This window comes from Narcine bancroftii, chromosome 12, assembly GCF_036971445.1.
Source record: "Narcine bancroftii isolate sNarBan1 chromosome 12, sNarBan1.hap1, whole genome shotgun sequence".
NCBI lineage: Eukaryota > Metazoa > Chordata > Chondrichthyes > Torpediniformes > Narcinidae > Narcine > Narcine bancroftii.
The window spans coordinates 55988649-56004275 of record NC_091480.1 but is presented as its reverse complement, the minus strand read 5'-3'; the positions used below and the strand labels follow the sequence as shown (position 1 = coordinate 56004275).

Below are 15627 nucleotides of genomic sequence, written 5' to 3'. Positions count from 1 at the left end.
GGGGGATTTGGGGGAGAGGGGGATTTGGGGGAGAGGGGAAAAGAAGGAAGGGGAGAGAAGGGGAGGGGGATTTGGGGGGAGAGAGAGGGGGGAAGGAGGATGAGGGGGAGGGAGTAGGAAGGAAGAGGGAGGGGCGGGAGAGATGGTGTGACTGCGGAGAAAAATAAATGGGGCCCAATGGCATTTCTGTGGGTTTGAGGGACACCTCGAAGGCGTGATGTCGACATTTGCAGCCCCGTTGTCCCCTCACGGGCGGAGCACACACATGATTGTTAATTTCAGGCAGATGACAATGGGAAACTTGTCCATTGCACAACGAAGTGAGCAGGAGACGCGCGTTGATTGTGTGTGAAAGAGTGAGGAGCAGCGGGCGAAAGGGCGCCTGCTCTGCCGGCCCGAGGTGTGTGTCCACATCAAGTTGCCGAGCCCCGTCCACAGCCGCCTCTCGCCGCATTGTGACTCACATCATCATGGCGGAGGAGCTGGCGGCCGCGTCCCCGTGGCCAAACTCGGGAGATGCCTATGAGCTGCAGGAGATCATCGGTCAGTCTCTTCTTTATCGCTTTCGCCGAAGGTGGCCGATGGAAGGGGGGCCACGGCAGGGGAGAGGGGGGAAAGCGGGAGAAGAGGAGGGGGGAAGCGGGGGAAGAGGAGGGGGGAAGCGGGGGAAGAGGAGGGGGGAAGCGGGGGAAGAGGAGGGGGGAAGCGGGGGAAGAGGAGGGGGGAAGCGGGGGAAGAGGAGGGGGGAAGCGGGGGAAGAGGAGGGGGGAAGCGGGGGAAGAGGAGGGGGGAAGCGGGGGAAGAGGAGGGGGGAAGCGGGGGAAGAGGAGGGGGGAAGCGGGGGAGGGGAAGGGGGACTAAGTCTGCCTTTGATTAGTTCTGGGCAGTTGCATTTCACCTTGTCTGCGCGATGTTATGAATTCCGAGCGATTTACGATGTGCCCAGTCCGCAAGGTCTAGATGGACTCCGTCCTTTACCCCCAAAAACCCCTGACGCAGTTCTTCACTGCAAGGGGGACCAGCCTTTCTTCCTCATTCACCATCTGATGCTGTGAGTCGCTGAGTGTGTTTCGCTGTTCGGTTTTCGTCTGATCCGAGGTCAGCAGTAAGACCCATGAAGAGAGATGGTCTCTCTCTGCAATGATACTTTGGGGGGGGGGGGGGGGGGTTAAACGGGATCCCTGCAATCATCTGTTACATTTGTGGGGTTTTATTTTTAAAAAAGGGGAAACGTATGCATTAGGTTGTGGGGTTGGTGTCGGGCAGGAGGTCCAGCGGCGAATGAATCGAAGGCAGAAGTTAAAAAGCTTCTGCGAAGGGTTGTGTGGGCTGTCAGGGAAGGGGTGAAGGGTCGTGTGGGCTGTCAGGAAGGGGCTATGGCGTTGTCCAACTTTCCTTTGGGCGACCATTTATCGTGAGATGTGAGAATGGGGCACGAGTGGCCCCTGTGATAGATGTCGGGAAATGAAAGAATTGGAATGAAATATATACATAGGAACATAGGAAGTAGGAACAGGAGTAGGCCAAAAATGGCCCATCCAATCATGGCTGATCTAATTTATGACCTAACTCCACCTACCTGCCTTCTCCCATATCCCCTAATTCCTCTATCATGTAAAAATTTATCTAACCGAATTTTAAATATATTTAATGAAGCAGTCTCAACCACTTCCCCGGTTAGAGAATTCCAAACATTCACTACTCTCTGGGAAAAAACTATTTTTCCTCATCTCTGTCCTAAATCTACTCCCCTGAATCTTGAGACTGTGTCCTCTAGTTTTAGTTTCCCCGGCCAGCTCAAAAAACCTTCCTACATCTATCCTATCCATACCCTTCATAATCCTATATGTTTCTATAAGATCTCCTCTCATTCTTCTGAACTCGAGCGAATACAATCCTAGACGATTTAATCTTTCATCATAAGTCAACCCCTTCATCCCAGGGATCAACCTAGTAAACCTCCTCTGGACCGTCTCCAAAGCCACTGTATCCTTCCTCAAATATGGAGACCAGAACTGGACACAGTACTCCAGGTGCGGTCTCACCAGTACCTTATACAGTTGCAACATTACCTCCCTACTCCTGAATTCAATTCCTCTAGCGATGAAGGCCAACATTCCATTTGCCTTCTTAATAACCTGCTGCACCTGCAACCTAACTTTTTGCGATTCATGCACAAGCACTCCCAGGTCCCTCTGCACAATAGCATGCTGTAGTTTTTCACCCTTTAAATAATATTCATCTCTTTTATTTTTCTTGCCAAAGTGGATAACCTCACACTTACTAACATTGTACTCCATCTGCCAGACCTTTGCCCACTCATCCAGCTTAACTCTATCCCTCTGCAGACTCTCCACATCCTCATTACAATTTGCTCTTCCACTCAATTTGGTGTTATCCGCAAACTTGGCTACACCACATTTTGTCCCCTCCTCCAAGTCATCAATGTAAATGATGAACAGTTGTGGGCCTAGCACCGACCCTTGCGGCACCCCACTTACCACTCTCTGCCAACCTGAAAAACTCCCACTTATCCCGACTCTCTGCCTCCTGTCAGACAACCAATTTTCAATCCAGGCCAATAGACTTCCCCGGACTCCACTTTCCTGTAACTTACTGAGAAGTCTCTTGTGCGCCACTTTATCAAACGCTTTCTGGAAATCCAAATAGACAACATCAACCTGTTCCCCTCTATCCACCGCACCCCATTATATCCTCAAAGAATCCTAACAAGTTTGTCAAACAGGATCTTTCCTTTCTAAAACCATGCTGCGTCTGCCTGATTGAACCCTTACGTTCCAAAAGTTTCACTATTTCATCTTTAATGACGGCTTCAAGCATTTTTCCAACTACAGACGTCAAGCTAATTGGCCGATAATTTCCAGTCTTCTGCCTATGTCCCTTCTTAAAAAGTGGCGTGACATTTGTTGTCTTCCAGTCTGCCGGGACCTGCCCAGAATCCAAGGAATTTTGGTCTATGACCACCAATGCATCAACTATAACTTCTGTAATTTCCTTCAGAACCCTTGGATGCACATCATCAGGACCAGGTGATTCGTCTGGCTTTAGTCCCATTAGTTTCTCCATCACTACTTCCTTTGTAACAACTATTTTATCAAGGCCCTCCCCAACATTCACATCCTTAACTCCGCACTTGGGCATGTTGGACGTGTCTTCCACCGTGAAGACTGACACAAAATATTTGTTCAATGCCTCGGCCATTTCCTCATTTTTTGCTACCAGTTTTCCTTTCTCATCCTCCAAGGGTCAGTAGGTGGGAAGGGATCCCTCCAATCAAGGGGCCGATGCCAACACAGATTTGATGGACTGATGCTGGTTCTATCGTTACAGCTCAGGAGTGCATGACTCAAAATGTGACAGGGATTTCAATTAAAAAAAAACTTGGAAGAGCAGACAATGTAACCTCCAGTCGTATGCCCCATCTCAGAAAGGGGGTTTGGCAGTACCAGTACACTTTCTCCATGCTCTGACCTAATTTTGTGCTGCTTCTCCTTTTTCCCATATAAATGTTGACATCAAAATATCCAGGATTAACAGAAGTGTAAAAGCTTTCTTATCAGGAATGCGTTAATTTCATTGGCAGCTCCACAGAGGAAAAGGTTGCAGTCTGGAAAAAATCTGTTCTGTTTTTTGTTTGCTGTCCTCGCATGGGATAGATGCAAAGTTCTAATTGACCTGTGACCAGGATGCTGTGATCCTTTTGGATGATGACCACATTTTATTTGGCTATGATGCTCCCCATAACTGGATACTTACCTGATACTTGCTGTCCAAGTTAGTGTTAAATATCATATAACTATATAACAATTAGAGTACAGAAACAGGCCATCTCGGCCCCTCTAGTCCGCACCGATTTAAGTGAATGCCACTAGTCCCACCTACCTGCCCCTTCTCCATAACCCTCCAACCCCCTCACATGCATGCACTTATCCAACCCTCTCTTAAATGACAGAATTGACCCTGCTGCAACCACCTCTTCTGGAAGGTTATTCCACTCAGCCACCACTCTCTGAATGAAGAAGCTTCCTCTTATATTACTTTGAAACTTTTGCTCCATAACCCTTAACTCATGACCCCTTGTTCCAATCTCCCCCACCCTCAAGGGGAAGAGACTATTCACATCTACTCTGTCTATCCCCCCATAATTTTAAATACCTCTATCAAATCCCCCCTCAAACTTCTACACTCCAATGAGTAAAGACCCAGTCTACTCAATCTTTTTTTGTATTCTAGATACTGCAATGCAGGCAACATTTTAGTAAATCTTCTCTGCACCCTCCCTACCTTATTGATATCCTTCCTATAATTTTGAGACCAGAACTGCACCCAATATTCCAAACTTGGTCTTGCCAATGCCTTGAAAAGTCTCAACATCACCTCCCAGCTCCTATATTCTAATGCTTTGATTTATAAAAGCCAGCATACCAAAGTCCTTCTTCACCACCCTATCTACATGAGACTCCACCTTCAGAGAATGATGAACCATTACTCCATGATCTCTCTGTTCCTCTGCATCCTCAATGGCCTCCCTTCACTGCCCATGTGCTGTTATTCTTCCCAAAATGACAATTTCATAAAATTCACACTTATCTACATTAAACTCCATCTGCCACCTTTCAGCCCACTCTTCTAAGCAGTCCAAATCCTTTCTCAGAAAACCATCCTCACTATCCACAACTCCCCCTATTTTTGTATCATCTGCATATTTACTCACCCAGTTTACCACCCCATCATCCAAATCATTAATGTAAATGACACCCATCAAAAGAAGAAGAAATCTTCCAGCAATTCCAAAGGGCAGAGAGAAAGGGAGCTGGGGGGGGGGTGGGGGGGGAGTGGTGGTGGGGGGTGGAGGAGGGAGAGAAATCTGGTGATGAGCCACCTGAGTTGAGGCTTCAAATTTAAACCTATAAGAATGTGCAATATGTGCAATGATTGGTGCCATCATTAAATCGGTGATTATGTCGGTAAACCTGTCAAGTTTTTTTTCTGTTTTGTGAAGTAGATTATGGTTTTGGACTGTGCAACATAATTCCCACAGCTGGCAAGTTAGTGTTTCAGAGTAGGTTTCACCAGACTCCTAGAGAAACAAAATCTGCCAGACTATTCACAAACAGTGTCTTCAACTGGTGATGTGCCAGCATGACTTTGCACAATGCTGGATCATGCCTTGTATAATCCTGAGTGGGCCAAGGATCAAAATCAATACATTCAATTTTCTCTTTCTTTCACCACTTCTCTCTGAAAGAAGCTGACCCATGCTGAAGGTTCTTTCCTTTTGGACTGAGGCACTCTTTAATGACCTGTTTGTTGTGGAGCCCAATAAGGCTATGAGGAGGGGAAAAAAAATCACAAGCAAGTTCCATTTGTTCTCCTCCCATCTGCAAATTGTCACTGACTGTCAGCCAGGGGTGGGGAACAATTTCCCTTTCAGTAGTCTGTGGGCACTGAAGCCAATTGGACTGCCCATTTGCTGCCAAGGCACAGGACAGATATCCATTCTGATACTTCCAGTTTACATAGACGAGATTGATGTTGGAAACTCGCTATTTAACAGAGGAAGGCTTCACAGCCAGGCCCAGCAATGTCAGGTGCCATCCACAAAATGAGTTTTCCAGCCAGATTGGATCAGGAATGGAAGCTTAGAGACACCAGTGTCAATTGTAGGGTTGACCATTAACATCATTCCAACTGAACATAGGCTAAAACCAGGGCCTTCCTAATTGGTGTAATTCGCTGCAACACCATTGTCCACATAAACACTGATGTACTAATAGAGAATATGTGCACACTTGCAATGGCTGCCATTAACTATATGCCTGCTGGAGGAAAGTAATTGGTCAAAATCACACCATTTACTCTTTTCCTTCAGTGCATGTTGTGTTATAGTAATTGGATAATGGACAAAGTTAGGGAAGTTGTATGCTACTTCGGCTGTTTGTTCATGTGTTGTATTATCTTACAGAAGGTCTAGCCCAGTGGTTCTCAACTTTTTTCTTTCCACTTACATCCCACTTTAAGTGATCCCTATGCCATCTGTGATTAGTAAGGGATTGCTTAAGGTGGGATGTGGGGGTGAAGGGAAGGTTGAGAATCACTGCTCTAGACCCAATGTTACTGAAATATTTTGCTTGAGAAAAATTGTCATTGGCCCATTTCCTTTAGAGTTATGAATCTGTGCACACCACGAGTCAATGAGGGACGATTCAAACAGTGGTTTTCAATCTTTTTCTTTCCACCCACATCCCACCTTAAGCAATCCCTTACTAATCACAGAGCACTGATGGCATAGGAAATACTTAAAGTGGGATGTGAATGGAAAGAAAAATATTGAGAACCACTGGTCTAGCGCATCCAGAGATCTACCACTTTCCATGCTGAAATCCATATGCCATCATTATGTTATGGAGAAGGACAACAATACACACCTAGAGTCTCAACAGCAGAAATCTGTAGCCATTCACCTATTAAAGTTGTTTCCATGTTTCCCCATCACCTGCTTAACCTCGTTTCACTTTCTTGCTCACTCCTTACTTCCATTAATATTCTTTCTCAAACAATTCCCTCATTACGGAGAAAAAAATGTACTCCATTTCAACAATAGTTGAGGACAAAGAATTCCACTTTCTAAAGCACTTTTTAAAAAAAAATGTTGCAGTCTCTCTTTGAAATTCTTTTGATGATTAATATCAGTTCAATCGTGCCCTTTACCCACAGTTTCTGTGAGCAACTTGTACAAAAGTGGAATTGCCAATCTGTTGAGGACAAGAGTCTTTCAGGAAGAACAAAAAATGGATCACATTCTTATTTTGTAAGTTGGTGTGAGTGGGTGAAGAACACAAAGACTTGTTGGTCTTGCCATAATCTACAATTTATGACCCATAAATGTATATTTTAAAAAAGAATTAAAAAAATAAAAATGGAAAATACTTTTATGAAATTGTCATTGTAAATCTCCTCTATCCCAAATTAGTAAGAAAGAAATTTGGCTGAAAGAGTTTGGGGACTTGAAAACTGTACATTTTCTGGAGTAACCCATGAAGAGAAGTTTTGTTTAGTAGTTTTTTTAATCTACTTTTCAGCCGCCTTTCCTTCATGCAAGAATTTATTTCGCAGGCCCTGGCAACTTTTCAGTAGCTCAGGCAAGTGGCTGTTGTGCTTGTGCCTTGGAAGTGAGTGCCAGCAGATAATTCAATCAATGTCCACTCAAATGCACTTAACAGCATGGATTGTTGCAATAGAAATCAGATGTGGGAATCCTAGTTCAAGAAGCCACCCATTGAGTTGACAGTTATAATTTAAGCTTCCACTGTGATCTTATCATTGGTCTCTAGTATGGTCAATGGAAAGAGAAATGGAAATTATGATTATTTATTAGTAAATATGATAAAGAAATGAACTGGTTGGTTGAATAGCCTCTTCAGTGTTGTACTTTACATAGATGTGTGCAAGTGTCCTGACTGGATGTCTGTTTGGAAGTGTGTCAATCTGTGCATGTGTGTCTATTATAGCCCATTTTTTTTTAAAGAAGCACAAGAAGTAAAATGGTTTGTCTCGAGATTTATCCCCTTGTCATTTTGAACAAATGGCAGATGCCTTGCTCACAAGCTTCCTTTAACCAATGGGGAAATTTGCAGGTTTCCAATACCACTATTTCCCTCATACATCAATACAACTGCTCCATGAGAGCAATAAGCTGCCACTCATTTTGGCAGATAAACAGTCTATTCATAATTTATTACTATGAAGAAGAATGAACGTGGTGATTTCTCCAAATTCACGAGAAAATACTGATTTTTTAAAATATTTGATGGCATTAATTTGAACAGAGCATCTTTCATCTGAGGGTGAAAGCAGATCAGGTGTGTGACTGAAAACATTGGTAGACTGGATCACTTTTTCCCCACCGCAGAGCTTGCAAGAACGGACATGTTGGACCCCTGTTGTTACACATTTGTCTATCGTGATGTTTCAATGAGATCTATCATTGATCTCAGCATTCTGGTATCTAGTTGCTATTATCCCCTTTTTTTATTTTAAATGTTCACATTTGACAATTTTCAAATTGTTCCTTAGCCACTTTGACGTAGTCTGCTGAAAGGAGCCAAAGGACGTGCTCAGGAGGGAAAGGGAGGGAATTTGAAGTGTTTGTCCGTACTTCAACAGATTTAAACTGTTTCAGTGGCCCATTTACAACCATCTCACCCTGTGGAATGACTATCTGTCCAAATGTCATTGGGTGATAGCAGTAGATGGGGGGGATTATAGAATGAAAGAAGCAGCAATTAATTGATATGCATGGAGTATAACAGGAAAGTAGCAGACACCGTGGTTGAAGTAAAAACATAAAACTGGAGAAACTCAGCAGGTCATTGTCCTTTATGTATCTTTGCTATATAATCAACATTTTGGGCTTCAGGCCTTCATCAAGGCATGAAGGAGCCCAAACAAAATTGGTGAGGGGAGGAGCACAGTCCCACAGGCAGGAGGTAATAGGGAGTAATCCCTCCCTTCTCCACCTACAGTAAAATCCCCTGTTATCTGGAATTCAAGCAACTGGCAAAAAAAAATAATGGTTTTAAAAAATACAGAAGTTTAACATTGGCGCACTTTGTGGTTAGTTCACCAATCACACAACATGAAATCTTAAGTTTCCGAGAAATACACTTATCCGGCATGTACCAATCCCCATAGGTGCCGGATACCGGGAATTTTACTGTATTACCTCCTGCCTGTGAGACCCTGCTCCTCCCCACCCATCATTTTGTTTGGACACCTGCTGACATTTTGCCCATGCCTTGATGAAGGGCTCGAGCCTGAAACATTGGTTGTGCGTCTTTATAAAGTTTCGTCTGCTGAGTTTCTCCAGCGTTGTTTTTACTTGGTTAATATGCACAGCAGGTTGTAATCCAAGATGGGTTCAAGATTTTTTTTTTGTTGCAGGTGCTAAGTTACACATTGTGCGTTTGAAATGCTTTCTGCTCACTTTGTCACAAAATGCCACATTTGCAGAATCCTTTTCAAACTATTTAATGTGAGTCGTGTTTACTGGTTTTTTTTTAACTTTATTTAAAAGATAACAAAAACATAACATACAGTATAGAAATAATAAAAGATTTTTCAAAGATATTAACACCCACTCCACCCTCCCACCCCTTCAGCCAACTCCCTTAAGGGGAGCAAAAAAAAATATATAAAAAAAGAAAATATTATAAATGTTAATAACATTTCAAAGTATATCTAAATGCATATATATTTCAAATATGGAGACTACTTACTACAAAAGAAGAATAATTATCATGTAAATTATAAGTAATTTTTTCCATAACAATACATACTTTCAATTCATTATGCCAAGTTGCTATATTAATCTCAGTATCATCTTTCCAAGAACTAGCAACATATTTGCGCACTACTGATAACACCAAACGTACAAAAGCAATCTGAATTTTATCCAATCCCATTCCCCTTAACGAATACAAATTTCCCAACAAGAAAATCATTGGATCTAACGGTAATATGAAAAAATAAATAATATATAATGTTATATATATTTAATTTCTCCAAAACTACTTTAATTCCTTGCCAAAATGATTCAACTTTCACACAATTCCGAACAGCATGTAGAAAAGTTTCAATACATGAGCCACATCTAAAACAAGAATCCGAATTACTAAATCTGTATTTTTTTTAAAACTTTTCCGGGATCAAATATAATTGATGTAAAAAATTATAATTAACCATTCCATGTCTTACATTAGTTAATTTAATTAAATTGTCCTGACACATATTCGCCCAGTCATCTTCGGGAAAAATAAATACTAAATCACTCTCCCATTTAAGTTTAGATTTCTCCCAATCTGACTTATCCATACTATCTTGTAACAAATTATACATAACTGAAACATAACCCTTTTGCAGTATAGAGGAAATCAAAGGTTCAAATCTCGACAAAGTAGGTAAAATCATCTCTCTACCATAATTATCTTTTATCAAAGCTCTAAATTGATAATACACAAACAAAGAATTTACAGGTATATCAAATCTTTCTCTCAATTGATTAAAAGAAAGAAATTGCCCCTCCACAAAACAATCTTGTATTGTCTTTATACCTTTAGATTCCCAAATCTTTAAATGATTATTGAACATTAAAAAAGGAATAAGCTGATTATTATACAATGAAGTTAAAATTGATAATTTATCTTTTGACCTTAACACCCTATTTTTTTAAATCCAAATCTTCAACAAATGTTTCAATATCGGCATATCATATTGCTGTAACAAAATCAAATTCCAATGAAATATAAATTCATGTATCTCAACCATAGAAATACACACCATCTCCGCCTTAGCCCAGCTAGGAGGCTGATCTAAATCCATCAATCTACTAACAAACTTCAACTGGGCCGCTTCATAGTAATTTTGAAAATGTGGTCATTGTAATCTGCCCAATGCATACTTCTATGTAAGTCTATGCAACACCACTCGAGCTATTTTACCTTTCCATAAAAACTCTCACACCGCTTTATTCAAATCTTGAAAAAAGCCCTTCGAAAGTAAACAAGGTAGTGACTGAAATAAATATTGAATTCGAGGAAAAATATTCAGTTTAATACAATTAACCTGACCAATCAAAGTTAATGGAAGATTTTTCCACTTAATCAAATCTGCTTTAATCTGTCTTAATATAGGTACATAATTTAATTGATATAATGATTGATAATTCGTATCCATAAACACACCTAAATATTTAATTTTACTTGTCCACCTTAATTTTGTAATAGTTTTAAATTCAGAATAATCTCCCACTCCAACTGGCAAAATTTCACTTTTATTCCAATTAACTTTACATCCCGATAGTTCTCCAAATTTCAACAAGCACTCTTGCAATTTATTCAACGACAGTTCCGGTTCCGTCAAATATACCAACTCATCATCCGCAAATAAATTAATTTTATATTCTTCATTCTTAACCCTCATCCCTCTAATTTCTTCATTTTGTCTAATGCCCTGAGCTAACAGTTCAATACCCAACGCAAATAAGGCTGGTGACAATGGGTAGCCCTGTTGAGTTGAACGAGTCAATTTAAATGGTGAAGAAATCTGTCGATTTGTCACCACCCTTGCAATCAAGTTCGTATATAAAACTTTAACCCAACCAATAAATTTCTCTAACACTTTAAATAAAAAATCCCACTCAACCCTATCAAAAGCTTTTTCTGCATGGTTAGGTTGCTTTCGATATGCATTAATCAAAGTAATTAATTAAAATATATTGTCTGATGCATTTCTATGCTTAATAAAACCTGTTTGATCAATATGTGCCAATTTGGGTAAATATTTAGCAAGTCTATTAGCTAATACTTTCGCTATAATTTTATAATCTACATTTAATATGAAGACACTTTTAATGGATCTCTATCTTTTTTTGGAATGACAATTATTAAAGCACTTGAACATGATGCTGGTAACTTCTGATCTTCAGTAACTTACTTGATTGAACAGTTCTCCAAATACATTAGAAAAATCATCATAAAAAAGTTTATAAAATTCCACAGGGAATCCATCATCCCCTGGGGACTTTCCATTAGGCATTTCCTAAATAGATTCCTTAATTTTCAAAATCCGTAAATGAAGATTCCAATTCCTGAATATCATTTCCATATAATGCTGGTAACTTTAATTTAGGTAAGTAAAGAATCAATAGAACCATTATCCTGTTTCCCCTCAGAAGTATATAATTTCAAATAAAATGAATAAAACTGGTCATTTATTTCCTGAGGTTTTTAAGTAACTTTTGAATTCTTCTTAACAGCATTAATAGTCCGAGACGTCTGTTCAGCTTTCAATTGCCAAGCAAGTACCTTATGAGCTCTTTCCCCCAACTCATAATAATGTTTAGATCGATTAATTAAGCGCTCAAACTGATAAGTTTGTAAAGTATTATAGCGTAATTTCAACCTCGCTAATGCAACTTTTTTTTATCTTCTGTTACATCTTTCTGAAAATCTTTCTCTAACTCAGCAATCTTATTTTCTAACTCTAAACTTTCTGCCATATATTGTTTCTTAACTTTTGTAGAATAACTAATAATCTTCCCCCTCAAATAAGCTTTTAAAGCATCCCATATTACAAAATGACTCTCCACAGAATAACATTCTCAGTCAAAAATAAAGAAATATGCTTTTTAACATAAGTGACAAATTCTGTTTTTTTTCAATAACATTACATTAAACTTCCATCTAAACGATGGATGTACTACCTTCAAATTTTCACAAGAAAAAAGTAATAATGGGGGCGTGGCAAGATGGCGTAGAGTGTAGACGTGTAATCTCGACCTCTCTGGCCAGACTTTTAAGAACCCGTTTTTAACTTTTTGTTTTTAAGTTTAAACTTTTTAAAAACTTAGTTTAAAGTATCAAGGAACTGTTATGCCCATTAATGGTAAAAAGATTAAACTTCAAGTACAGAAGAAATTACATTTTCAGAGTGTTGAAGATTTAAAGCCTAAAAAACCTGCTACAGCTTCAGATTTATTGCCTGTGGGAGCTGGAAAAAAAATGACTACTACTCATCAGGAGAAGGATATCGCTGGAATTACTCGTTCTCAGGAGGAGGGTGCGTGTTCCCAAGAAGTGGATTCTGATTCTGGCAGCCTGCCAACTTTAACAGAGAGAATTCGTAGGAAAATGACTCCATTGTTTGAAACCACTCAGGCAGTACTCCAACCTGAAGACCTTAAACTTGTCCGTGAGTTCTTGAAACAACTGCGATTTGTGGGGGGAGATCAGCATCAACCTCCTGAGGAGGCCGGGGTGCCGTCGCTGGGAGTTCAAACTCGCAGTAAATCTGTTAAAAAATCTGTTGGAATGCCTGCTGTTGAGCTGCAGCAGGAGCTGCAGTTATCTGGTTCTGACACTACGTTAAAGAAAACAGGGTTGAGTCTTTCTGAATTACAACTTAACCTGTTAAATACTGTTACTCAGCCGATTATGCAAGAATTATCTCAAATGAAAGAGAGTATGAGGTCAGAATTCCCTACGGTTAATGCACATGTGGAAGTATTTTCTGAAGATTTTAAAAAATTTCAGTCTGCTTTTTTGGAATGTAAACAACAAGTGGCCTCTAATACAGAAAAAGTGATGGAGGTGGAGAAATCCGTTAAAGAATTGCGAGAACGTGAGAAGGAGTTAGAGAGGAAAATAGATTATTTGGAGAATCAAAGTAGAAGGAACAATGTGAAGATTGTTGGTTTGCCGGAAGGTATGGAAGAACAAGATCCTCTTCGTTTTTTTACAGAATGGATCCCACAAATATTGGGGCAAGAATTTTTCTCTGGAGGCTTGGTATTGGAAAGAGTTCATAGAGCCTTAAGAAGAAGGCCTCTGCCTGGTCAATCACAGAGACCTGTGATAATTCGATGCTTGAATTATTTGGACAGAGAAACAATACTTCGTCTAGCAGTGCAAAATGCGAGACAACGACAAGCTTCGTTAATGATTCAGAATAGTAGAGTTTTATTTTATCCCGATTTGAGTCAAGAGGTTATTCACCATCGACATCGATTTAATTCAGTTAAAGAAGTTTTGTGGCGTAAAGGTTATAAGTCTACTTTTCGCTATCCGGCAGTGTTTAAGGTGTTTTGTGGAGACTTTCAATCTCGGTTTTTTGAGAATGAACGTGAAGCAATGATTTTTGCTGATTCGTTGCCAGATGTACGAGGACAAAGACGTAGTCCACCATTGTCTCAAAGAAAAATCTGGTTGTTCTGGAAACGGAAGAAATGGTAGAAATGGGAGAAATGGGAATGGAAAGAGTCCAACTTCTCCTGAAATGGGGTCGTCGAGTTTGGAATCTCTTGGATGAATAGAAGAACTTTCTTATTCTTACTTTATTTTTATGTTATTATGATATTTTGTTGTTATTCTTTGTTTGGCTGGGGGGGGGGAGAGATTTGCTCTATGTTCTATTAGTCATCAGCCACTGGTGGGTGATCCACACCCAAGATTGGTTTAGGGATTACTACCTTTTGGTAGTTTTTTTTTTGAGGGTTTTTGTTTTTTTTTTAACTTTTTTTTTCTATTTTTTTTTCATTTTTATTTTATTTGGTCTTTAATTTATGGTTTCTTTTTCTCCTATTGGAGGGCCTATTTACGTTATTTTGAATTTTTATATATTTATTAGTATATAAATTTTATAAACTTTTTTATGATGATTTTTCTAATGTATTATTAGTTCTTAGTAATATTAGTAGATATGTCAAAGTTGAGGTTTGCTACTTTTAATGTTCGAGGTTTAAATACATCAATTTTTGTTTAGATGGAATGTAAATTTGTTACAGCAATATAATGTGCCTATATTAAAACATTTAATGAAGTTATGGACGAAGAAAAAGAAAATGATAGATATTAGTGGTGAATTGTCGGCCTTGACTCCATTGTATAATAATCAACTTATTTCTTTCTCAATACATAATCGGTTTATTAAATTGGAGATTTAAAGGTGTGGAAAGTTTGGGAGATTGTTTTAAAGAAGGTAAATTTTTTATCTTTTGATTAGATGAGGGACAGTTATGGTATTGATAAGAGTTCTTTTTCTTTATTATCAAATTCGATCTTTGATGTATTGCTAGTCCATAGAAAGAAATGAATATGATTGATATTAATAGATGGCATAATGAGATGAAATATTGTTTAATAATGGAAAAAATTACATATGTTTTGCATAGTAATTATAATTTTTTTATTAATAAGTGGTTGTTATATTCAGAATATTTACATTTTGATTTACATTGACTAGATCTTAATATGTATGCTTAATTTTTCTTTATTTTTTTTTCTTTTTTTATGGCTCTCCTTAGGAGAGTTGGCTGAAAGAGGGGGGTTCTCTTTTTTTCTTCTCTTTTTCTTTCTTTTTTCTTTTATATATATATAAAATATATCATTCATGTTTAAGTTTATTGTTATGTATGTTACTTATTATCTGTATTTTGAATGAATAAATAAAGTTTAAAAAAAAAAGAAAAAAGTAATAATGAATGATCTGATATAACTCTACTTTTATATTCAGCTCTTAATACTCTACCTTGTAAATGCGCTGATACCAAAAATAAATCAATTCTAGAAAACGAATCATGTCGTGAAGAATAAAAAGGAAAATCTTTCTCTGCAGGATTAACTTTTCTCCAAATATCCACCAAATTTAAATCTTTCATTAACACATTAATTTGTGTTGCCATCTTTGATTTCCTTATACTTTTTGGATTTCTATCCAATAAAGGATCCAAAACACAGTTAAAATCACCACCAACTAAAACATTTTCATTAACTTGAGGTAACAATAAAAAAGCTTCTGAAAAAAACTGCTCATCATCTATATTAGGGGCATAGAGATTCAACAAAGTCCAAGATTCAGCAAAAATTTTACAGTTCACTCTTAATACTCTGCCAGCATACCCCTCTAAAGATTTTAATTCAAATGGTAAATTTTTATGAATCAAAATTGCTACTCCTCTTGCCTTAGAATTAAAAGAAAAAGAAAAACATGACCAACCCAATCTCTTTTCAATTTCAAATGTTCTTTTTCAGTCAAATGTGTTTTTTGTAA

The 15627-nt window shown here is 38.8% G+C and overlaps 1 protein-coding gene across 5 annotated transcripts in view; it reads left to right on the top strand.

Annotated features, from left to right (window-relative positions):
* The first annotated feature begins 207 nt into the window (after positions 1-207).
* Positions 208-15627, top strand: part of LOC138746425 (STE20/SPS1-related proline-alanine-rich protein kinase-like) — a 252576-nt gene continuing 237156 nt past the window's right edge. For 2 of the 5 annotated variants that reach the window (XM_069904600.1, XM_069904599.1), the window contains exons 1-2: positions 456-543; positions 6739-6832. Coding sequence is in view for 2 of the 5 variants with exons in the window: in XM_069904598.1 (XP_069760699.1) it covers positions 471-543 (73 nt within the window). In the remaining 3 variants the exon portion in view is untranslated. Of the gene's footprint in view, positions 544-6738; positions 6833-15627 lie in introns of all 5 variants that reach the window. The other 3 variants (XM_069904598.1, XM_069904596.1, XM_069904601.1) reach the window with 2 other exon arrangements.